The sequence below is a fragment of the Trichoderma aggressivum genome (assembly GCF_033847375.1).
Source record: "Trichoderma aggressivum f. europaeum strain CBS 100526 chromosome Unknown scaffold_057, whole genome shotgun sequence".
Taxonomy (NCBI): domain Eukaryota; kingdom Fungi; phylum Ascomycota; class Sordariomycetes; order Hypocreales; family Hypocreaceae; genus Trichoderma; species Trichoderma aggressivum.
In genome coordinates this window covers 66304-90943 of record NW_026946423.1, presented here as the reverse complement: position 1 = coordinate 90943, position 24640 = coordinate 66304, and the positions used below count along the sequence as shown (strand labels likewise).

General features: G+C 46.9%; 9 protein-coding genes across 9 annotated transcripts; 5 read left to right on the top strand and 4 right to left on the bottom strand.

Moving 5' to 3' along the window:
* Positions 1 to 1148: 1148 nt before the first annotated feature.
* Triagg1_9676 (uncharacterized protein) lies at positions 1149 to 2334 on the top strand (the record flags this gene model as incomplete). Its single annotated transcript, XM_062904659.1, has 5 exons — positions 1149 to 1322; positions 1411 to 1695; positions 1762 to 1939; positions 1995 to 2087; positions 2144 to 2334. The coding sequence occupies 5 exons, from the start codon at positions 1149 to 1151 to the stop codon at positions 2332 to 2334; spliced, it is 921 nt and encodes a 306-aa protein (XP_062751364.1).
* A 1217-nt stretch (positions 2335 to 3551) lies between these two features.
* On the bottom strand, positions 3552 to 4847 carry Triagg1_9675 (uncharacterized protein; the record flags this gene model as incomplete). The annotated part of the gene is made up of 1 exon (XM_062904658.1): positions 3552 to 4847. The coding sequence occupies one exon, from the start codon at positions 4845 to 4847 to the stop codon at positions 3552 to 3554; it is 1296 nt and encodes a 431-aa protein (XP_062751363.1).
* A 2081-nt stretch (positions 4848 to 6928) lies between these two features.
* On the top strand, positions 6929 to 9053 carry Triagg1_9674 (CAZyme family AA3; the record flags this gene model as incomplete). The annotated part of the gene is made up of 3 exons (XM_062904657.1): positions 6929 to 7072; positions 7344 to 8075; positions 8175 to 9053. The coding sequence occupies 3 exons, from the start codon at positions 6929 to 6931 to the stop codon at positions 9051 to 9053; spliced, it is 1755 nt and encodes a 584-aa protein (XP_062751362.1).
* A 139-nt stretch (positions 9054 to 9192) lies between these two features.
* Positions 9193 to 10365, bottom strand: Triagg1_9673 (uncharacterized protein; the record flags this gene model as incomplete). The annotated part of the gene is made up of 1 exon (XM_062904656.1): positions 9193 to 10365. One exon carries the CDS (start codon positions 10363 to 10365, stop codon positions 9193 to 9195), a length of 1173 nt encoding a protein of 390 aa, XP_062751361.1.
* Positions 10366 to 14031: 3666 nt separating this feature from the next.
* Positions 14032 to 14917, top strand: Triagg1_9672 (uncharacterized protein; the record flags this gene model as incomplete). Its single annotated transcript, XM_062904655.1, has 3 exons — positions 14032 to 14292; positions 14349 to 14557; positions 14611 to 14917. 3 exons carry the CDS (start codon positions 14032 to 14034, stop codon positions 14915 to 14917), a joined length of 777 nt encoding a protein of 258 aa, XP_062751360.1.
* A 933-nt stretch (positions 14918 to 15850) lies between these two features.
* Positions 15851 to 16333, top strand: Triagg1_9671 (uncharacterized protein; the record flags this gene model as incomplete). The annotated part of the gene is made up of 1 exon (XM_062904654.1): positions 15851 to 16333. The coding sequence occupies one exon, from the start codon at positions 15851 to 15853 to the stop codon at positions 16331 to 16333; it is 483 nt and encodes a 160-aa protein (XP_062751359.1).
* Positions 16334 to 16963: 630 nt separating this feature from the next.
* On the bottom strand, positions 16964 to 19264 carry Triagg1_9670 (CAZyme family GH1; the record flags this gene model as incomplete). The annotated part of the gene is made up of 3 exons (XM_062904653.1): positions 16964 to 17520; positions 17615 to 19034; positions 19139 to 19264. The coding sequence occupies 3 exons, from the start codon at positions 19262 to 19264 to the stop codon at positions 16964 to 16966; spliced, it is 2103 nt and encodes a 700-aa protein (XP_062751358.1).
* A 1991-nt stretch (positions 19265 to 21255) lies between these two features.
* Triagg1_9669 (uncharacterized protein) lies at positions 21256 to 22157 on the top strand (the record flags this gene model as incomplete). The annotated part of the gene is made up of 3 exons (XM_062904652.1): positions 21256 to 21303; positions 21355 to 21502; positions 21556 to 22157. 3 exons carry the CDS (start codon positions 21256 to 21258, stop codon positions 22155 to 22157), a joined length of 798 nt encoding a protein of 265 aa, XP_062751357.1.
* Positions 22158 to 22498: 341 nt separating this feature from the next.
* Positions 22499 to 24377, bottom strand: Triagg1_9668 (uncharacterized protein; the record flags this gene model as incomplete). The annotated part of the gene is made up of 4 exons (XM_062904651.1): positions 22499 to 23130; positions 23189 to 23488; positions 23544 to 23873; positions 23933 to 24377. 4 exons carry the CDS (start codon positions 24375 to 24377, stop codon positions 22499 to 22501), a joined length of 1707 nt encoding a protein of 568 aa, XP_062751356.1.
* Positions 24378 to 24640: the final 263 nt, after the last annotated feature.

Here is a 24640-nt window from a genome sequence, read left to right as displayed (position 1 = left end):
GGAAGATGGTGAACTTATATCCCTGCGTTTCGGGCCGGATTACAAACTGCGTTACATATTCCCACACACTCGGCCATAAACTGTTGACAAAACAAAGCTCCACATCATACCCAGACATGAGATGCTTTCTTCGGCAAAAGAAATCACCGAAGATGCTACACAAGCGACTTGGGAGGAGCCACCTGATGAATCACGCACAGCTTTACCCCTAATCGCCGGATGAAGTACTAAACTAAGCTTGAATGAGATTAGGAAGCGGATAAATCTGGATGAATGATTGCCTGTTGATTCATTTCTATGAACATTCTGGGTAGAGCGACTCGAGTGATTCATGTTACGCTCGAATAGATTTGTATATCATCATATTAAGATACACAGCATATTTATTCCAGAGGTCTTGATATTCTCAGGTTGATTATTCATAGCTGAATAGTCCATATTTAACATCACAGGAAATTATTACACAAATAATTCGTAATTATCAAACTTGGTTATTTGATTTAATCAACGCCATATTACCTACAATTATCCCGAGTAGGATCAGAGGACCGTAGTGCCAGGATACGTCGTATCCGGGCCAATGGGCAAATTTCTATTTCGTCACATTGATAAAAATAAAGATTCTATTCCAAATGCATAATTCATTACGAGCGTAGTACGTCGAACGCTCCCAGCAACTACCAACACACTTATGATCTGTAAATGGCCATGCTGAGACAAGCATATCGCACCTACTAGACTCTCAGACGTCGGTTTGTTCTTACACTCGGAAGGGCCAATCAACGGTCATTTCTACCGTGATCATATAACGATCTATGTATAATTCGATCAATACGGTGGACAAGCTGCACATAAGCCACTCCACTCACTTGCATGTAGTCGGTGGGTATTATCAGATATCCTCCGACACCACAGAATTAACCGTCAGCCCGGTGGTATTTTGGCGACCAAAAACTGCGTAGTAAGTAGACGATAGATTGACTGCTGGTCTATGTTGTGCAGAAGACACAGACGTCATATCATTTATCATCTAACTCGTTTGTCACTTCACAAGCTTCAGTATACCCTTAGCGAATTACATTTTACCGGCTAGGACTTGTTGAATATCAGCCCAAATTAACTCCCATACTTGAGGTATCACCGACAACATGGCAGATGCAGCAGCCCAAGCAGCCGCAAATCCGGATAGATTTGTCTACCATCAGCTATTCACGCCCACATTCCACCATGATGTGTATCCGACAATTGACCCCAAGAATCCTAGCCTAACACAAGAAGGACGCATCATTTTGATCACAGGCGCCAGTGGCCCAATCGCATCTGTAAGCGCTTCCACATGCCTTAGTACCGATGGATCTGAGTGAAACGTCCTGTGGCATTTTGAATTGTTCAATATTCATATGAGTATAGGAACATGCTCGATTTTTTGCCAAAGCTGGAGCAAAAGCTATTGTCATTAGTGCTCGACGTCTTGAAATATTGGAGGAACTGAAGCAGGAGATCAGAAACTCGTATCCTAATACCGAAGTTCTGGCTATTCGTTGTGACTTGACCTCTGAGAGCGAAGTTGCCAATCTCTGGGACACTGCTATATCCAAGTTTGGTACAGTTGATGTGGTCATTGCCTGTGCAGCCTCTCGTTCGCAGATGAAGAAGATTGGAGAGACGGATATTGCCGGGTGGTGGGGAGATTTTGTAAGTCCTATCTACTTAAGCCTTGGATGTAGAAAATGAGGAGAAACTAATTCATCATCGGCGTAGGAAACTAACGTCAAGGGACTCTATTTGTTGACCCGACATGCTGCAAATATAAAGTCGGAGGGGGCTATTACCTTTATTAACGTCACAAGCAGCATGGCTATTGAAACAATTCCAACAAGGTCAAACTACGGAATTACCAAATCAGCAGGGTGTAAACTCATAGAGTATTTGCATGCAGGTAGGTAAATTGCCTTCAAGCTTTGCGCTTTATCAGTACTAATGGCTAATTGTAGAGCATCCAAATGTCCGGGCTTTCAATCTTCACCCTGGCATCGTCCCCAACGGTGTCCAATTTGGAATGCTCGCAGGAGCAAATGTGGATACACGTGAGTATTAACTATTTGCACGATTCAACAAGGACTTTCGCTTATTATCACTGTAGCCGGTTTATCATCTGGCGTTTCATTATATCTCACGACGCCAGGTGCCGAGTTCCTGCGGGGAAGATTTATCTCTGCCAACTGGACAATAGATGATCTGGAGGCTAAGAAGGAAGGAATAGTCAAGCAGAACCTGCTTACCACGTATATGAGAGCAAAGTTTGGGCCCGGAGGTCACTTTGCTCAGCAGTAATTAGGAGTATTTTGAATGCTACAGTCTTTCGGAGTAATAGTCCGTCATAGTCAATGGAAGGCAATAGAAATAGAAGTCGCATGCACAAAGATCATTTTTGCCAAGTGTCGAAAAATGATTATACGAATGAAACGATTTTATTTATTTAGCTTTCCTCCCCTAGTCTCTCAAACTGAATAGGATGAGAATATGCTTGCCTAGTAATTATTGCCTCGAAACTGCCACAATGAAACACACCCAAGCCCATAGATCAACCGTTAGCGAGCGAACAGTGTGAACCTGCAACCATCTCGCTAAAAGCGGCATAATATCCTTTTGAGCAGCGGTGTTATCCTCCATCTTCAATATCTTCATGATTGTAGGTATGATGATTGGTGCAAACAAGGCATGGCCTGCAGCCAGTCCCAATCCAACTTTATACCACCACAAGGACTCATTAGCCTCGAGGATCTGTCGCTGTGAATAAATAGTTGCAATGGACGTTGACAGAGTGGTCATGTATGTGACGAACACGCGGGCCGAGGCACCAGGGTAAAATGTTTTCATGTATGACGGGAGGACCAAGCCGGCTTTTGGCCTCACAGTCGGCGTTGTAAACAGATGAAGAAAGTAATACTGATCCCAGGCGAACCAGATACAGAATGATGAAGAGACTAGAGGCGCGATGCGCAGAAGCATAGATGTTTGCAATGAGGCCATTATAATTGCCTTGATGTTGCCTAGGTTTTGTACAGTGTTTTCCTGGTTAGGCGATTGAGATTATAGCCAAAGCTCTCTGCTTGGTTGGTGTGTCGTCGTGAGGCGTCGGTAATGCCCAAGTGGCTCTTCCTCCCAGATTCTACGCTCAACCATTCAGGAAACAGTGCTCATATGAATCATCTAATTTGAGTATAACTAGGCTTTTTGCCTATTTCCACCGATTGTTCGATGCGTTAAATACGTCTGGGTATAAATCTCACCACCGTGGCAGATGCTTGAAATCCGCCGAGATCCACATCAGCAGCAAGGGTGGCATGCAGTGTCGCTTTCTTTCTCCACGCCGTCAATACATACAAGGAGCCTCACTTTCGCTAACTATCATCTATGGAGAATCTCTACTGGGGGCGATCCTGGGATATACAGTATAGTGGTAGTAACGTTCCGTGAATAGTCCTTAGGAACCTTGTATAGCCAATTCAGTGATACATTAGGCCTATTCTGATTCCAAACATGTAGAACTACTCGTTCAGCGAAATGGCCTCTCTTCTAATGCCAAATACATCATCAAGCCAGCCAAATGACTTTGTATGCAAAGCTGCCAGCGCCGCCACCTTTGCCTGCAACGAACCTTGGCCAGGTCCGGTCGGGATCCAAAGCTCGTGCTTCTTCTCAGATCCATGAGCTCGCATCAGTTCGTCGTAGATGCGCTGTGGTCCCGCTTCCCAAGGGACATACATGGTATCGCGGGTGCCCGTGACTAACACGGGACATTTGAGCTCGCTCAACCGTGTCCTGCCATTTGGCAAAGCCATGCTGTAGTTTTGCCATGTGCGCATTGCCGCTGCTGGCGATGTGATACCAGTCGCTAGAATGGCGTGTCCCATTTCCCACTTCTTCTGGAAATCAAGTGCTAATACGATGCTGAGAAGCGCATTGAAGATTCCATCTGCAATGTATTGCTGCTCTATAGCAGTCATCAGAGGGCTGGAAACACGCGCTCTTGTCAGGACAGACAAGTCATAGAATCCGTCAATTGAGATGCAGGCTGAGATTCGCGGGTCCAGAGCTCCGCGAAGCGCGAAATATCCCCCCATCGATGCTCCCGCAATAGCGATACGCGACATATCCAGATTTCGCTCTGGATGTTGGTGAATGACGACCTCTAGCTGATCCAGGACCTTGCCGACAACGGCTTCCCAGTCAGGTCGCAGGTGAAGCTTGTCTCGGCGAACCACAATGCCTTGACCAGGCCCCTCAAACGATAGTGTTGCATATCCTCTGGTCCTTGCGCCTGATGCCGTAAAATAATAAAGCTCTTCCTGAATAGAGTCGAATCCTCCAGTGCTGATGACAATGGGAATTTTTCCTGGTAGGGTAGACGTCTCGGTAGGCATGAAGAGATAGGCCGGTAGCTTGGCGCCATTCTCGTAGGGAATCTCGAGGAAGTATACCGGACTATCAAAAAGCTGGCATGCTTTCCTAAAGTTGCTAATAGATTGAGAGATTGCAGTGACCAGCCTGGAGTCGTTTGGGTTATGATGAAGGAGGAACTCGCTGGCTCTCCGGTAGTTGGATGAGCGGAGGAACGCCCACCGGGCGGCTTCGCGATCTCCAGTTCGAAGTGACGTTTCCGCTATCTCTTCACTTGTTGCTGCCGCCTCGGACCACGCTCGAAACCAGCTTTCGGGATCATTGCTTCGGATCTTGTATGCTGCTTCCAGGCACTCGCCAACCTCGGATCCTTGGAAAGGAGCGGTACCAAGGACGCGGAGATACTCAAAATTGAAGAATTCTGATGAGATTATTCGTTGCATCTTGAACTATCACTGCCGTTGTCACTACACCAAGTTTCCCTAATTCTATACTTGAAGCTGTTTATACATCGTGTTCAAGGGCCGCAAATTGCTATGTGCTTACTTCCGGCCGAAGTTCCGGCATCGGTGGGTTGGATCGGCGGGTTTGCCCCGTAGATGCTTTGAGTGCGCCGCGGTAGTAAGCACTCTATATCGATAACCTATTCTGTGAAATGGTAATTTTAAAATCTACGAATTGCTCTAGGTGTAAATGCCCCTTACTTACTCGTGATCGTCATAGTTTGCTATATTCTGAAAATGTGTTCACTAGCAGACCAATTGACAATAGCATGCCGACGCCTCATGAGTATATAAATATTGACCTACATTCATCACACAGATGGGTATCTAGGCTGCAATAACAATAAGACCCTAGTAAATATATACACTTCACAGTAGGTGAGCCAGTTGGTCTGTGGAGCACAACTGTTCTGAGGCAAGGAGTCTGAGATCACATACCAGGGTGATAAGATCAATAACTAACAACAGTCCCCTTTCTTTTATTTATTTTTAAAGCCGCGAGCATCAAACAATCCATAATGCAAGAGCCAGAAATATCTATCATTACGAGCATGTGTTTTCAAGCCGTCCATACTCCAGGTAATCATCTTCACTTCTACCTTCCTTGTCCAGGGTATGTAAAAAAAAAAAAAACAACCGTGAAAGCACCAACTCATACAAACAAGGGAAAATGAGAGTACTCGTAAGTGTAAACATGCATACTATCATACCAGACATTAGTTTGGCAAACTAACTTCACCCACAAGAGTGCTACGAGAAAGGGTAGTCGAGGCTTTAAGTTTCTCAGTTAGTATTGGGATTTTCTGTGATGTTAGCTTATATTGCCCCGCAACCTTCGAAAGGTTACCCCATGGTTTCCGAGGAGTCGCTTCAATAACGTCAAAACTGCCGCCTCTACGGAGAATTCGGCCTCTTATTAGGTGATGACCGTATAACCTCGCAAAATTCGTCGGTGGGTCTCTATGATTTTTTCGCTTAATTATATACAGTTAGCATATTACCATCTCTAGTAAATGGTGTCCCAAACGCTGCAGATACCCACAAGCGAATGTTGCGAGGTTATGCGGTAGGTTGTTCAGCACAGCGGAGAACAGCATATGAACTACGATTAGCCCAAGTTGTAGCAACAAGACGCTCAGATGAATGCAGCAGTGAAGCCTTCTTTTGGTCATTATTCGTGATTACCATACACTAACTTTAAGAACGTTATATTAATCGTCTGTTTCTGAAACTTTGATCCAATGTCGTACTATCCAACCCTCCTATGCGACATCAGAGTCATCCTGTTAATCCATATGGCCGACGTTTGATTCATCTGGCCGCATGCGATTGCGCCTCCCGAGGAGTTATTTCTTGTTTAGAAACGAATTTCTAAATCAGGATTGAAAGTTTGGTCACTGTGCATTTACCTTGACTAGCCTGCCAAGTAGAAAACAGCTTATATATTTAAGAAAAGCGCGTATTCATCTAGTGCTTATTAGGCCACTGTATACTTACCTCAACAAGCCTACCTAATTACGTAGAAAACAGTTTATATATTTAAGAAAAGCGCGTGTAGGCTCTAGTGCTTATATTCTATGTGTAGCCATATTTCCGCTTCTCAGCTCTTGTGGTATCTGATAATTGAGATTAATAATCGGACGTAAACGAGTCGTGTTTATATGGCCTTTCACTACCTAGGTAGTCAGTGTGAGCATTATACTATGAACAAACTAGCCCTCGTCAAGCCCCGAAACCAGCAACGGTCTTACCTGATGGTGCTTCTTTTTGTCTCTATCTCCGACATTATTTGTCAGTCGGACTAACGATCACACGAAGTCCGATATTCACCTCGAGAGCCTTCGCCTAAAGCAAGCGTGAATATATTGGCCTCTGAATTACCAACCCCAATAGACAGATACGTAGCTTTCGAGAGCCTGTATATATACCCAGTTAGCCGTCCATTTAATAATCTCGTCGTTTTGCCCTGGCGAGAACATCCTTTACTAGGAGCAATTTTTCATCCCTGATATAAGCCCAAAATGTCTACTCAAGACCTTGAATCCAAGCTGTATGACTTCGTCATCATTGGCGGTGGAACTGCTGGTCTCGTTTTGGCATCACGCCTGACAGAGAATCCCAACACTCATGTGTTGGTGCTTGAAGCTGGTGCATCCAAATTAGATGTAAGTATCTATCTTCGTCATGCGTTCCATAGTCTCGCAAATCACTAAATGCCCATGGGAAGGATCCTAAAATCAACATACCAGCCCTGTTTTCTCAATTATATGAAGAGTAAGCATGTTAACAATGTTGTCTTCACCTCATATAGCAACCTTCCCTCCTCCATCATGTCCAAACCTTTACTTCATATGCTCCCGTTATGGTCATTAATTGGGCAATATTGACGTTACAAACAGCCCAGAGTATGATTGGTGTTTAAAATCTACTCCTCAGCCAGCACTGAACAACCGCATTATCGCTCAACCGCGCGGTAAAGTGCTCGGAGGTAGCTCCGCCATTAACTTTCTGATGGCCTCGCATGGGACCGCAAGCGAGTTTCAACATTGGGAGGAGCTTGGGAATCCAGGCTGGAACTGGGAATCCATGCTTCAATATTTTCGCAAGTCAGAGTCGTTTATTCCTCCAACAGCAGAGCAGGCAGCGCTATATGGTACTGCGAGTTATGATCGTAGCCTATACGGCTCCGATGGCCCGGTCCAGCTCACCATGCCCATTGGTACGGGAGCTTCTGATGCTTCGTGGCAGCCGACACTACAGGCTCTCGGAATTCCATCGGACAACGATCCCAGGGTGCCAGGCAGTCTTGGAGGCTGGCCAGTGTTGAAGTATACTGATTCTACGGGGAAGAGGAGTTATGCGGCGTCTGCCTACTATGCTTCGATCGCTGGACGACCTAATCTTATGGTACTGACGAGTGCATATGTTACCAAGATGCTCCTTGATCCACCAGAAGAGTCTGGGGGCTTGGCAAAAGTGGCAGGTGTGTCTTTTATCCTCGACAAAGTAGAACACGTCGTTCGCGCTACCAAAGAAACGATTCTTGCCGGTGGCTCATATATGAGCCCTAAACTACTGGAATTATCTGGCATTGGATCTTCTAGTCTACTGAAGAAACTTGGTCTAGACGTTGTAGTCGACAATCCCGCTGTAGGAGAAAACTTACAAGTAAGTCGCTCGACGAACGTTACGAAGACGATTGAGAATCTCAGTCTTCAAGCTAGCAACGACAAGCATGAATTAAATACTGACAATTCACGGCAATAGGATCATCCTTTGGTACCATTAATCAGCGAGGCCCAGGACGGCGTAATGGGCGCCGAATCATTCCGACAGCCGGAAGTTTTACAGTGGGCGCTGAATGAATGGATGTCTGGTCGATGTGGCCCTCTGTCGTCGGGGATAAATGGCACATCGTTCTTGTCAACACAGAGCATTGCCCATCATGTCGGACAGTCGCCTGATTCTATGCAGAGCATTGGCACGAACCACGATGATGAGCATTCTCCATTCTTGCGAAAGCTTCTCTCAAGCGACAGTGAGGCCGACTTACAATTCAACTTCGCCCCTGCTGGCTTCGATCCATACAAAGGCGGGGAGGCTCTCTCGCGGCTATTCACGCACCCTGATCCAGGAAACTACCTTGGTATGGTCGCTGCACTGACTCACCCATTTTCGAGAGGCTCTGTGCATGTCACTTCATCCGACCCTCAGGTTGCGCCGTCTATTGATCCCAATTACCTTGATCACCCGGTGGATTTTGAGCTATTGGTGCAGGGTGTGCTTTTCATGCAAAAGGTCTTTGAGACAAAGCCTCTTGCAAACTACGTTCGTGATCGAGAAGATGGAAGCGGGAAAAAGATACAAGAGAGCTTCAAGATACCCACCCGGATTGATCGAGATATTGCTGAGAAGCTGGTAAGAGAAGCGACTATTTCCTCGTGGCATCCTGTTGGCACATGCGCCATGTTGCCTCGGGAGAAGGGAGGAGTGGTCAACCCGCAGCTGAAAGTATATGGAGTAGACAAGCTGAGGGTTGTTGATGCGAGTATCATGCCTGTCCTAGTTCGGGGCAACATTGCGACTGCGGTTTATGCCATTGCAGAAAAAGCTGCAGATATTATCAAGGAGGAGTACAGCCTATAAGATATGTATAGTATGGTTTAACATTGTTCTTTAGGGATTAATGATGAGCAGGTGTTTACACAAGATGTTATCTCCACAGCTCGAAAAATTTCGCACTTGAACGAATCTCCATCCCAAATGCTTTAGCGGCTAATATTATTTAACATGAGGCGTAGACTTCGTTCAAATGAAGAGTAGTCTTTTTGGTCTCGTCTGAATTCTTCCATCTCAGCGAAGTAATACTGTTCGGCCTCGCCAGAGTCTCCACCTCGACTCCAGCCATTTTCGAAATGAGGTCCATGGCACTGATTAATTCAGCACTCGGTTCCCAGACGACAACTTTATCGAACTTCCATTTACGAGCTTCTTCCAAAGCATCGAGCAGCAAGCCGGCTAATACTTCGGGAGAGCCTTGGCCGACACCAGGAGGAACTCGTACCCTCGATATTGCTAGATGTTTGAACCCATAATGCCAGTATATCCAAGTGTCGGCAGCTTCGCAGATTGCGCCATGCACAAATGGCGCTTCACCACCACGGAGCGTGGTGTTGAGGAAATCGCCCCATTCGTGCAACCACGAGATCATTTCAGCCGATGGAATCACAGCGACATGCACCTCGTTTGGTACGACTGTCGTATTTTCAAAGCTTGCCTTCAGGTCTGCCACGTCGCGCTCGCACAGTGCTGGGATCTCCTCGTTCGCTAGGAGACGGGTACTTGGGAGGCCTGCGCGATGTCCCAACTGAGAATCATCAGAGATATTTGTCATGTTTGATATGATTGAGGGTATCATCTGCCACCCAGAACGGACATAAAACTGCGAGAAAGTGAGTATAGGGCGGCTCGAGGGCATCAACCCGGCTAGAAAATGGTTATCACGTACGTCGCCCACACTGGTATACAGCATGCTTGCCGCCGCGTCAGCCGGTCCATCCAACCATTTCGCAACTTGTTGAATGAGCAGAGTCGCAAGTCCCAGCCGTCTATATTGAGGATGCGTAGCAACAGTGCTGATGCAGTAACCGCTCTCTTCACGCATCGACTCGCTATCCTTTACAAGGAACCGCCGACGTATCGTCTTGCATAATGCGAGAACAGATCCCGTATCGTCATCCAGAGATATGCACCAAAATCGTGTTCCTTGGTTGAGGGTTAACGGGTGCTGCGACAGATACTCTTCGAGTTCCACGATAGCGGAGGCCGGGAAGGATGGCGCGTAAGATGCAACGATGACCTCGCAGCATGCAAGGCGTTGCTCGGGAGTTTCTTCACCAAAGACAATCTTCAAAGGACCGCTTGGTCCCTGGACGGTAGTCGAGAAAGAGAATGCCATTGTTGCGCTTGTCTTTGTTTGCTTTGGAGTCGCGAAGCTGGCTGTGTGTTATAAAAGTTGCTCAACAATCTGGTTCGCGATCATGCCTCCTATCGGAGATGGATCTTGTACCCGGTTAAGCGCAATCCTCTATTGTTGATGTATGCGAAAGCAGGCTATAGGGAACGAAGGAGCGATTTTTCGTAAGACGCTTACGAATCGAGTGACTCGTTGTTTATTATGAGCTGAGGACATTGATCAGATTGAGAGCTTACCAACCAAAAAGACACCCTCTTTGATGACAGGTATTCACCCAATTCTTGATGATTACAATGGGCGGCAAAGGAATAAAAAACAGATCACATACCAGTGAAGACACTTTCACGTTGCGGAAAGCGAGCAGAGCCAGAGCTGCTAAAATCTCATCTGAGGGCGGCAGGTAGTTTGTCCTGAGCTGAAGCTGGGCCCTATATTTTCTCGGCTTCCAAGCGGTTTGTTTAAAACAGAAAGCCGAGACCGCATAATGAATACGCTTGCGGTTCCAGATGAGTTTAGTGTGGCGGGTTTGGGCGGATTGCTGTTTATCCCTTTATTCTCGCCTACCTCTTGGCTACCTAGCGATAACATGGAGAGGTTGCGCCTGTGGAATCCGCGGAGGCCCGGAAATTGAGATTTTTATTTCCAACACCCTGCTACAACTGGTGGCGGGGCCATCCGCGGCGCTCTTAGGAGGCTATTGGTTCAACAATACAGTCCATAGATCTCGCATGAGTCGATTTACGGAGAACAAGAAAAGCCAATCATCTTTTAAGGGAATGTTGACGGGAATTTGTTTGGCAATATCTCCAAACGCGTAGGAGATGACGCAAACGATGACGACGCCAGAGCTCCATCAGTTGGCCCTCATCTGAGTATCCAGTCACTGTAGATATGGTACAGAATTCAACCATTCGTTCTCTAGGCTATGAAGAACATTCCATATTCCCACCTGAGTAATTGGTAGTGTTGCCAATCACTGTTAGTACATCCCAGTCTCCTTGGCGATGCCGCCTCCAACACCAAATAATTGCTTATGCGCTATCCCGTAGGCATCGCACATTTAACCTTGGGTGTTGCAATGCACAAGATACAGGCAGAAACCCTGGCTGGACTGAGACGTGACTAAACTTTTGATCACAATTTCCGCGCATAAATAACTCTGCGAGCTCTTTAAGAGCAGTCAGCGGCCTAAAAATCCTATGTGACATTTTAATGTACATAAATGGAGGGGCAGGTCTCAAGATGTTAACTGAGCGTTCATTCGTGTTAGAGAGAGTATGTGGAGCAATCGTGAACAATAGGCATGGTCCTAAGATGTACAAGGAATACAAGTGTAAGCTTATGTTATAGTTTTATTCATTTTTAAAACTTAATCAACTACCTAGTAAGTCTTGATATGTAATCATTTTCACGATTACTATCGTACGCGCAAATCTCAAAAGTTTGCCTTGGTATAAAGTGTCAGCTACGGTGGCTCACACTTGGGCCAACGTTCCTTGCCTCATTGGCTGCTCGTCATCTCTCGTCTTCGGCAGGTAATGAATTGTTTTTCGTGGTTGTGTTAATTGATCATGTAATACAGTCGACGGTAACTGAGGGGGGCTCACGAAGCAAATCACCAAACTGACTGCGGACGTGAATGGCAAATGAGGTAGGACATCTGAAACCATGAATTGGGGGCGTGAGTGAGATGCGAACGGAGCAAGAGTATGTGGTTACGCTGTTGATACTGTTGATATAATGCTAACTGGTGGAATAAAAGGCGTAGCCTAAACATTGGCGACAGCTAGTAAGACTACGAAGGAGAGGCAGCTCCCTCTACTTCAAGGTTGACACACCTGAATTAGTGCAACACTCTATTACCTATATAAGTAACATGGCTGTCCTATCATTGGCTATCCTCTTTCTCCGAACTGAGTGGGCATCAACAACTGCCAAGCCTATGCAAGATCGTGGCACAGTGTAACCCCTTTCTTCGATGTTGTGGTTCACTACTAGCTACGGAGTATGTACAACCCATTTGTTACGGCCTAGTGCCTGAATCTTCCTGCCTGAACCTTTCAAGATTACAAAAGCAATTGAAATGGTTCACGAATGATGGCGGCGGCAGATTCGATTCGTGTCCGAAGATGACCGATGATTTGGGCATTTTGGATGTTGTATCTTATTTATTTATCTACCCATCTACCTGAAGTGCCCTAACAAGAAGATTTTCCATCATTCACCTTGACTTTATACTACAAGTTGTTTTACCAGTGGCTTCGTTTCTTCTTCTTTATATATTCGTATGAATATAGGGTAATCCGTTTCAGAATACTCAGGACTACCTATCACTATTATTACAGCATTTACGAGGTAAATCAGAAAAGGTTCCTACACAGACTTCTCAATTAAAATTTAGGTGACTACACACATCTTATTGCACTCATGTTCAGTATAATTGTCATACCCCAGTTGCTGTGGAATAGCATTGGTAAATCTCACATTTAGGATTAGTATCAAAGCTGCTAAAATGGCTAAGCAATTTGGACAGTTTCCGTTTAACAATGACTAACCGCCTGACCTTGAACCTCGTCTATAGATACTTTGTTCAGGCAGAAAGCCTACAAAGGTTCCATTGCGTCATGATGGAATGATGCAATCCTCATACAAATTAACATCTCAACAAGGCATAATAGCCGCAGCGCTATCATCCTCGGCTGTTTTGCTACTCCTAGTTTTACAATCCCGATAGTATAGCAACCTCTCCCCTCCTTCAAGTTGTATTCAAAGTGGAAAGCTGTGTTTACCTAACTTCCCTATTAATCTACTTACTTAGAAGAGATTACCGATCCCAGATTGCAATACCTAGCTCCTTAATATGGAAGGTCGCGCAATGTTTGACAGCTACGATGAGTGGGTCAAACGCGGTGATCTAGCTGCAAAAGGACAACAGCTGCGGTCCGTGTTTATCAACAAAGATAGAGAAAACGCGACAACGAGTGACAGAATGAATCGGCAATTGCACATGATAGTCACATTGACTAAGTCGCCCGGCGCATAAATCAGGGATAATGCGATCAAAAGATCCCTTGGCGGACTTGGCATACATCGATTGCCTCCATCGATTGCCTATTCTGTAGTGGGGTTGTTATTTTTAGTCGTGCAGACTGTTGCAAACAACGACAGTTGTCCAGCTTTTTTCACGGTGAACGATAGTCTTATAAAGTTAGGCTTAAAGGTAAGCTAAAGTTAAGCCTATTAATTAAGACTACATGTTGTTTTTTATAGTGTTTGCAACTCCATTCACGATGAGGGGCTTTGGATAGACTTGATGGGAGACTTCCTACCTTAAAATAAAGGTAATGTTACTACCTTCCGTTTCTAGTTAAGAGAGCGTTCAACTTCGGAGGTTATTTTGGGAAGGAGATCTTAGGGACTTTTTGATCCTTCCTATAATGTGATTACCGAAGAACCAAGATGCTAGTACGAATCGGTTATAAGTCGTAGAGACGTGATGATATCAATCGATGTCTATGAGACACAGCCTCTGGAGTTTTATATAAATATATCCTCTTCACCCGTCTCAGAGAAGAAGAATCATCTACTCACTCACTCACTCCAACACCTTTCCAGACAATCACCTTTGCAAAGGACCAAACAGTCACAATGGCTCCCGTTCTCGCCATCGCCTCCGTGCTTGCAGCACTTCCCGCTCTCACCATGGGAGCTGCCATCACTCCTCGTGGCAGTGAAATCGTCGGAGGAACCACTGCCGCCCTCGGCGAGTTCCCCTACATTGTCTCTCTGTCCACTGGTGGTTCGCACTTCTGCGGTGGTGTCTTGATCGACTCCCGCACCGTTGTCACCGCTGGCCACTGCACCATTGACCAGAGGGCCTCCTCTGTCAAGGTCCGCGCTGGAACTCTTGTAAGTCACGCCAAACACACGCTTTTCTTGAAATAGATGCTAATCAGTTTCGAAAGACTTGGGCTTCCGGTGGCACCCAGGTTGGTGTTTCATCTCTGGTCCTCCACCCCAGCTACACCGTCGACAACCAGGGTGTTCCTGATAACGATGTTGGTGTCTGGCACCTGTCTACCCCCATTGCCACCAGCTCTACCATTGGCTATGCCACTCTGCCTGCCTCTGGCTCAGACCCCGCTGCCGGCACTACCCTTACCGTCGCTGGCTGGTACGTGTATCCATCACCTTTTCTCAAGAAAACCGATACTAATGATTACACAGGGGAACCACTAGCGAGAACTCCAACTCTCTCCCTTCCACCCTGAGGAAGGTCTCGGTCCCCGTTGTTGCCCGCGCCACTTGCGACAGCGACTACGATGGAGAGGTCAGCAGCAACATGTTCTGCGCTGCCGTTGCTGCTGGTGGCAAGGACTCCTGCTCCGGAGACTCTGGCGGCCCCATCATTGACCCCAGCGGAACCCTGGTCGGTGTTGTTTCTTGGGGTCAGGGATGTGCTGAGCGTGGCTTCCCCGGTGTTTACACCCGCCTGGGCAACTATGTCAGCTTCATCAACAGCAACCGTGGTTAAGTCACGACTTGAGAGTTGAGCAAAAGTTAAAAAACAAGAAAATGTCGTTCGAGATCTGAGTTAGCCGTATAAATATATCTGACAGACAAGATCTTCTAAATCAACTGTTCCACCATTGCACTCCGGATACCGTGAATGTGTAGATGTTATGTCTACAGTATAAGCGACACTGCTCACTCACAGTAACCTAACTGATGTATTTGGGGTATATGAGGTTAAAACCTTTGTTCCTTTGCCTTTTTTTTTTTTTTTTTAAACTTGAATCTCCACTATACAGTATCCTGTCTTGACTTACGCAACGCCCAACCTCTCGATATAGAACAAGGTATGCAGAGATACAACAGAGGAATTATCATGATCACCCCACATGCGTTCTTCTGCAAACAAGACCCCCCACGCCTAACTGGCCCTCACTAGTGTCGCCCAGGATAATTTTCCGTGGCTCATCGTCATCAACTGTCCTGCCTGCAGGGAGCTGTCTTGATGTGAAAAAGAGCTCAGCTAAAGTACAAAAAGCTCAGCTCAATTATTAATGATTGTTCATCATCCCAATATCCTTGCACTTTTCTACGGAGTACCGAGCGTACGGAACACCGAAGTAGCGCGCTCCTCTTTTTTGCCTTGCGTTTCACTGACTAATTACTGCTTCCTTTACAAGCTCCTTCGCTCATTCGTCCACTTCTCGCTCTTCGGTCTTTGTTGCGTGAGTAAGGCGAAAAGGCGAGGCTTGGTTGCGGGGCGCGCGGGACGGAGGAACCGGGAAGCGTAAGCCATTTCAAGTTAACAGCTGACAACAATAAACGTATTTAAGTTGTGAGGAGAGTGACGACAATTTCGACAAGTAAAAACATCACAAAGTGCACACTGTTGACTGCTATTCATTTCGCACAAGTCCTCGTCCTTCAAATCACTATAGAATCCAACATCTTTATCATGTCTACAAACAACATCGCTTTCACAGCCCCCATCAACCCTGCTGGAGCTGGACCGGCGCTCACCCGAGAGCAAGTATGGACCGCTTTGCGTCTGAAAATTCGTTCAGCCGAGACCTTTGTTCCGCAAGCCATCCAATCCACAACAGTCATCTCCGAGTCAACGGACCCAATCACGGGGAACCCAGTCACGGTCCGCGACATCGTATTCACAGCAGACAAGCGCAAAGTCAGAGAGACAGTCACGGCATACGAACCTTCTAGAGTAGAGTTTATCCAGCCAGACGGCAGCTCTGTCAATAACATCGTCAGCGAGGGGGCGGACGGAGAGCTCTACATGACTTACACCTTTGAATGGAGGCACCCGGACGCCCCCAAGGAGGAACTGGCGGCATTGCTGAAGAAGGAAAAGGCGATGAGCAAAGTAGCTGTCGAGGGATCTATTGCTGCTTTGCACCAGTTGGCTAAAGAGGGGAAGATATGAGCGCAGTAGTCGTTTTATAAAGAGTTGATGCAATAAATCCATCAGCTTTATTGGCCGCATTAGTCATATTTTACCCCGTGAAATGTCAATACCGCCGATGGCGGTCTTTTAGTAGTCAAGACGAAGAATATTGTGCTGGACCCAGCGCCAAAATCAAGTTGTCGAAGGAGAGAAACCAGCCTGTACACTTTTAGTTAATAATACAACTGCGACCAGTTCGAGCTGTCGGAATGGGAGCAACATATTGAGACAACATCAGTGCTCTGCTTCGCAAGGTGCAAAAATAAATGGGCAGAAATTCCGTTTAATGAAGCTCTCAATATCATTAAATATTAGTCAGTCGGCGAATCCCAACGTCAAGATATCAATAGCTTCTGGTAGGTGGCTAAAACACACCGTCAAGTGAATTTGGACAAACGACATTGATATGGGAGTATCAAACAGTCTTCCAAGAGGCAATGTTTCAATTTGGGCATGTCCGAGAGAGCAACACATTGTTATCACGCCATTATATAACTCAGCCAAGAATAACGATTCGAAGATTTGAAGACATTAATCCAATTGCAGTGTAAGAGCGTCTACCTTGTAGACCCATTGTCGCGACCTTGATAATTGCGCCCTGACAATGTATTACCGTGTTGGCTGAGATCTCCGACTCTCTACATAATCTACAACATCAAAGAAGCTGCGTTTATATGTCCTTTGTTGCGTAGTGCGATTCACATATTGCAGCCCAAATTGAGAGTCAAAGCTGCCCCATTCCCAGTTATCGACAAAGCTCCACATAAACGCCCCAAGAACGTGAACATGATCTTCCCAAATCGCCTTGAGCATCTCCCTCAAGAACGATATATAGTACTCAGAACGCACGGTGTCATATTGGATAGCGTTGAGTTGTGGCGGATTTGCTGTGCCGTTTGTGGGGTGCCCAAATTCCGTCACCATGACTGGAGCACGAAAGGTGTTCCATAGATACGATATCTGAGTGCGAAGGTAAGTTGGGGTGGTATACATCTGTATACTATTACTAGGCTGGCCAATCAACCAGCCATTTGAAGTTGTCTCAGTGACACCGACGCAATTTGGGTAGAGTGCGTTGCTAGTTTTGTTATTTGCGGCGCAGGCAGCCATGTTATCGGTAACAGGGAAAATAATGGGGGCAGTGTAAACGTCCATTGCGATGAAGTCTAAGTCATCCGGGTCACAAAGTAAGCGCAACTGTCTCCATATAGTGTATTGCCTCACAGGGCGATTACACCTACAAACGGTGTTATAACGTACCTAGCGTTCCTTTGAGATTGCATAGATCGGCCTTGCTCAACGGCACATAATCCTGAACCGTCATCTTATACGCAGAAGGATAGTCTTTCCCAAGAGCCAGGGGATAAAGAAAGGGCCCCAGCTGAAGATTGTTAAAGTGTGCAGCTGCGGCAACATGGGACTTTTGGGAGGGGTCAAGGGGGACACCCGGAGGAATTTCCATCTTCATGGATATCTTGCCGGTGCCGCGTAGTTCCTCTTTGTAAAAGTGGTATAACTTGGCATGAGCCTTGATGACGTGATCGATACTCAGCCCATTGACTGTTCCTATCTGAGGCTCGTTAAAGGTAAACCAGAAGGGCACTCGATCTGCAAAGTGGCTCATGACAATTTTGCCATAATTCACAAAAGCATCCTCAAAGCGGTCGTGCTGAAAGCCGAGATTCGTTGTCCCAAGATAACAACGCGTGTTGGAATTGGTAAGGATTTCCGTCTGATTGTCTCCGAAAAACTGCAGCGGAGTGTCAAAGTGATGAAGGGTTACAACGGGACTGATGCCTTTGGAAATAGCAAAGTTGATCAGGTCGTCATAGTGCGCCAGCGCTTGAGAGTTGACGGGAGTATTGGGAAAAGCAAATGGCAGTATGCGAGACCAGGCAATACTGAAAGAATAGTGTCGAACTCCGATGCTAGCAAGACGCTCGATATCCTGCCGATAGAGATAATAATTCTCATCTGTAATGTAGTTTGGCGATAAGTTGCGGATACCCAGCTTAGTTGCTGCCTCTGGTGGGAGGAAGGCAAACATCTCTGGGATCGCCGGCGCCCTTCCCTCATCCGCAATGGCGCCCTCAATTTGTGCTGCAGAACCAGCAACTCCGAGGATGAAGTCATGAGGAACTGGGTAACAATCTGATGATGCAAACAGCAACGGCGGTGGAAGGACAAGCTCTGCAGTGGGCACCGGGGTTGGAGACACAGTAGTCGAGTAGAGTCCCCTCGAAGTCAAGTTTGGTACACCGGCAATCTCCCAAAGTTGCGAGTAGGCAGCATGACCATATGGATCTTTTGAGTCATGAGAGGGCGGTTTGGATGGCTGCGCGTACCAGTTACCCCATGATGTCGTTGACAAGCTCGGAAGCAAGTGCTTGACTTGAGCATAGTGCGGAGCGTACTGAGGGAGAGCGGTGAATTTTGGTACTGGGGATGCCGTGCGGACAGTTTCTGTATTGGTGTATTTGAACTGTGAAAATTCGTATTTTGGAGCCTTGCCGAAAGCTTGGTGCGTGGGAGTTGCCTTGCATTGGATATTAGGACTGTGTGTATGAATGTAGACTTGTTGGCCAAACGCGCCGGCGACGAAAAGCAGCAGCGCCAGCATCATTGTTACTGAACAAGTCATGAGCGGACTCTCCAGCGAGCTGGGAGAAGGAATATCAGTCTGTGTAGATTTTCAGATCATTCATATCATGCCCGACTTGGGAATTTTGAAAACTTTTATATGGATTGAATTTCTACCTATGATATATTCTCTAAGAGACGTACAAGTCTTTTTGAACTTCCGGAATGTTTCTCATCACCAACCCGACTCTTCGCTTTGGTGAGGACCGGTAAACCATAACCCTTTTCAGCTAGACGCCGGACGTTCCCGATTTTGTGCGGAGCCTTCATTTTCTAAGTGGGTTGGCGGCTTTCTGTCATTGACAAACTGACAAAGCAACAAAGGAACCTGTCTTTTATATTAGTATGGAATTCTACCCGAGCACTAACTGATCGACTAGAACTACATGGGTAAAGAAGGTTGTGAGCAAATACGAACAGAAGTTGAGCTAACGTGTGAGTTGGTATATGGTCGTTGTGCCTTGAAGCGTGATGTAGCTCAACGGTAGAGTAGATGATGGGATTAGATCTCAGCATCGAAAGAATCAGCCAACAAACTCATCCAGAATAGGGTTGACGACAGAGAGTCCATCAATAAACTACAGAGTATACACTCGAAGGACACCATTGCGCTATTCCCACCTCGCCGGCCGCGGGGTAAGATCCCCAGATCGTAGAGAAAATGCCGAGGATGGCGCAGTGCTGATCTGGGGTACGCCGGCAACTGGGACCGAATTCGGCTGAAGAAAAGGGGAAGCGGAGGCCTCGAGCTTTACCCCTCTGACAGCGGCAGGGTGGCGTGTTGGCGAAAAGCTTTGTGAACAATGGTGAACATCTAGAGATTCATAGTGGTACCGCCAACTCTCGCCGTCTTCGTTGCAGTCGCTCAACCTCGTGACTTGAGAATCGCTTCTGCCACTCTGATGGCGAGGCTAGAGCAGAACGAGCTCAGCCTCATGACGGGCTCGCCTGCAACGCCGAGCTGGAGGGGTGGGCGTGTCAGCACCGCTTGCGTTGCGTGTCATCGCCTCAAGGTTTGTTATGAGCTGAGCTGCTGTGGCCTGCTAACCACAACGTGCAATGGCATGGCTCACGCTGACGATGACTAGATGAAATGCGTCCGCGTGGGCGAGTCGGCTTGCACTCGCTGTCAACGTGCCATGCGCAATTGCTCTGCGAGACTGCCGCTGTATGCTGACGAATTCGAGGTTGTTGTCAAGACACCCAAGAACTTTAATGCTCCAAAGCAACCTCGGACATCCAGGGACGTTTACCGCCGACGGGCTAAAAGTAGACATCACAATAGGAGAACTACTCCTGTTAATTGCGATGGACATGCCGTTGTGAGGCACGACAGAAAGCTCATCGATGACCTCCCGTCCATCTACTTGACCGCTCCCATCTTGGCGGTTTTGGGCGATAATGTTCTGAATGATGCTCTGGACATTGATTCCCACTCGCTTCATAGCCCGGCAACCTCTTTTAGTATATCACCAAGCACTCTACTCTCTGATGGAATAGGTTCACCATTGTCGAGGGCAGAAATGAGACAGCTTTTGAAGATGCAAGTCTAATAATATCTTGTGGTATGCTGGATTATAATGCTAAGTAGCGCAGATTCTGTTCGCGGTTGCTGCAGTCTATACCCGTCTTCACGAAAGACGACTTCAAAAACCCAGAACTCATCATCGAACAGCAGCCTGAATTAATCCACGCAATATGCTACGTCACCGCGAGATATCTACCGGGAGGTCTGTCAACTGTGCGGCTGATTTATCCAAAAGTCTTGAAATTTGTTCAGGACAAGTCTGCTGGTGCTGTATGGCCGAGAATAGCAGATGTAGCAAGCTTCAGAGCACTGGTTGTTCTTTATGCGTTTTCGCAAATTGCTCTGCCCAACATCGAGTCGCCGCATTCCCCCTATATCCTACCAACGCAGCTTCTTAAAACTGTGACGGAAATATATGGAACACAACTGGGACTGCACAGATCTATCGACGGTGCTAGAGCCATGTTGAGCCTACCGCTTGATCAATGGCAGTCGAGCGCCAGTTATAAGCGATATACATATTGGCTATGGCTATTCACCATGTCTCATCAGTAAGCTGTCATTTCATGGTTCCGAACCTTTTCTCTTTTCTTTCAAGTCGTCAGTGCTAACGATGTGCTTGAACCACCATTAAAGCAGTGCAATCATTACAAGAACGCCTCCCAGCATCCGAAGCGACAACTCAATACGGTCAGCTCCAGAATTATTCGCAGGCACAAACATCGAGCCTCGTATGCGTCGACTGTTGGGCGAAGTGGAGCTGTGTTTGCTATGGGAAAAGGTAATGCTTAACAAACTCCAGATGAATCTTTTCTGACAATTCTTCATCTAGGCAAATGCTGTTGATTCCAATTTCGGCGAGTGGTGGTGTCCATCAGAAAAAGCTGCACCGGCCTGTTCCTCGCCGCCAGCTGTAGTGGACATTGTTACGCGTGATTTGGCCGTCTGGAGAGCAAAGTACGCTTCTTTCATTGAGCATGGTAGGAATAGCCTCTCAGATACTCATGTGTTCACAAGGCTAAATTTTTCGTAGGAGGGTTTGGAATCGGCCTCGATTTTCATCACAGATACTCCCAGTTTTGCCTCAGTACCTACGCGGTTTGTCACTATACACATGTCAGTCATGTTGACAAGCGAGACCTATTGGTGAGAACAACGCTAGATCACGCTGTCGGCATCCTATCATGGCTCCAACAGTTGAGTCCCGTCGTTCGAGAGAGTCTTCGGTACATTAGTGACTTTGCGTTTGTCATGCTTCTCTATGCATGCATGTTTATCGTCCAAGCTTGCGAATCTCGTCAGATGCTTGCAGAGGAACGATGTAAACGGTTGAAGACAGTGGCGACAACGGCTCAGTTGTTGGTTGATCTGGGCATTCACACGTTCCACTTTCCATCAATCTATGGGAAATTGTTACAGAGGCAGCTGGGGAATCTGCAACCGAATGTGTGCGATGGGGTAGAAGCAGATGTACAGCCCAAGAGCAACTCGCCAGAAACACCTGGCAGCATTTGGGCAGAGTATTCCAGTGTCAAGGGAGATGAGTGGTATCAGGATGATTTTGGAAACCAGGAGGAGTTGTTTGGCGAATTATTGAACATGCCTCGCCTTGATTGGTTTGAAGTGTTGGAATGAAGTCGAACATCGCAGTGGTAGAATTAAGTTGAATCTCACAAAGCACTAATTCAGCCACTCTCCATGATAACTATCTCTATAGCTGCAGAGTGAATATTCTCGATTTGAATTGGATTTGTTAAATTCCATTCTAATCTGTATAAAAAAACGGGATGTAGCGCAGGGAGGAATGCCTTGGCGCGTGGTGAAATACATCTGGAATTGCTGCTAACACAAGCGCCAATCACCGACTTGACATTGTTGGCTGTGTATAAAAAGACTATATTCCACACACCGAATAAATTCCATCTTCTGTATGCCCTATCGACTAAAACACAAAAATGCATACTTGAGAATTGCATCTAGTTTCTCACAATGGCGCTCTGAGAGTGAAAAAAGTCGCAGCGATCAGAAGCATCGGGATCTCTCTGGGCCGTTATGCTCGTATCCTGTACAATCAGAGTATCATAATTCTTTTGTCCGTACTGTGGCCAGTGAGTTCGTGTGTGATGAGACACTGAAGGAAGGGTATTCGGGTCAAGGCCCACGATAAATGAGAGAAAGTAATCCTTGACTGCAGTCGCCACGGATGAGTCGACGGTAAAGATTTGTGCGTCGAAAATGGGAAAGTCTGCAGCCGAATGCACATAAACTCCCGCATCAAAGATGGATTTATAGGCCGGGACGCCGTATTCCTGTGCAGCCGCCGCGAGGTAATGGGTAGGGCAGTTGATGTTGGCATCGCCGTTGATTTGTTGAGCCTGCCACAGAGACGGATCGTTGCCGGGAATGGAGAGGGGAGCGAGAAGAGCAATGAGCGGAAAGATGAGGCTGCGAAAGAATGGCTGCTCGTAATATGCGCTTCCAAAGTCGGACAGCGGGTAGAGCTGTTTTAGACTGGCCCAGAACTGGGGTGTAGGAGATTTCCACGTCTTTTGCCACTGGGAGCTTAATTCGTCAAACGAGGTCAATGAAAAGTTGGTGAACAAGATGCCTGTCGGGTCATTAGTGAGGCAAGATGTCATGTACAGACGATGTGGTTGTCTTTATACCTTCAAACGAATCATGGTTTGTCATGAATGGGACCCTAGCAAAATGACCCTTGTTGAATTCCACAGACGGCAGATCATGGACGAAATTTCCATCCACTGAAGGTCCGAAGAACATGTCCCCATAAGCGTACAGTCCAGCATCGTAGGCTGTGTAGTAGCTTTTGGTGATGGCCGTTTCCAGTGCGGATGGACGTAGACTTCGAAGACAGGCGAGATCATGACACTTGGCGTCATTCAAGAGAGTCTGGTACTGCTTTTGCAAAAAGACGTCGTCGTGGTAGGGCTGCAGCCATGGGAATTCTACGTGGGGGATTAGCCCGATCCAAGTTGTATCAGCAGCTTCGCCAAAACATACCTGCAATTGCACCTCTGTACGGCGGATTCTTCTCTCCTCGGTTGTAAAGCATCTGGTTCACAACCGATCCGCCGCCTGCGCTGCCTCCCCAAATCGTCACCTTGGAGGGATCACCGCCAAATTTGGATACATGACGTTGAACCCATTCAAGAGCGAGGCGCTGATCTAAAAGGCCGGCATTCTTCACTCCGTCGTGTCCGTCAAACTCCTTTGGGTTCAGGAATCCGTATGCACCGAGGCGATATTGAATGGAGACCCAGACAACATTGCCTTGGGCATACTGCGTGAACGATGAGCCATCGGAGGAGATGGAGTTGCCGGTGACGTATCCTAGAAGATGTTTGTTTGAGCTACAACTCATATATTTAGTAGATACTATAGCTGCTCACCTCCTCCATGGATATAGACGACAACAGGGAGAGACTTGGATTTTGGCAATGTTGGCGTAAGAACGTTGAGAAGTAAGCAATCTTCGGACGACGGCAGTTGGGGAATCGCACCCAGTACTTGAAGGGCCCCCAGATTAGTTCCGTTTGCCCAGGCCGTTGGGCCCTGGACACACTGAGGTCCTACAGTAGTAGCGTCAATAACTACCGAGGTCGAGTATTTACCATGAGACTCCATGTCTTGAGGTGCTCGCCAACGCAGATCGCCCTCTGGAGGGACTGCGTAGCGAATGCCAAAGTAATAGTCGAGGCCGTAGGTGGCATTGCGAACGCCTCGATATTTGGCATATCCCAAGTCAACAACTGGATTCTCCTTTGTGCTATGAGACGGCGCAGCGAGGGCACAGGCGCCGCCGAGAATGTAGGCCAAAAGAAGAGATTTGATCATGGTCTATCGTTTAGATTCTGGAATGCGTCAACGACGTCTATCAAGTGTGATGAAGTAAAGTAAATGGACGACATACTCTCACAAGCTCTTATATAGCTGCTCAGAGGCAATAATGCTTCGATGGCAAGCATGTTGTTTGCCGTGATTTCGCAGTATACCGGGGAGAGGGATGAAGCTTTCTGTTTTGGGTAATGGTTTGCCGGTGCAGACCGGACTCGCAATACCGCTTGAAGTATGCTCTACATGATTTCTGACGGCTAGAA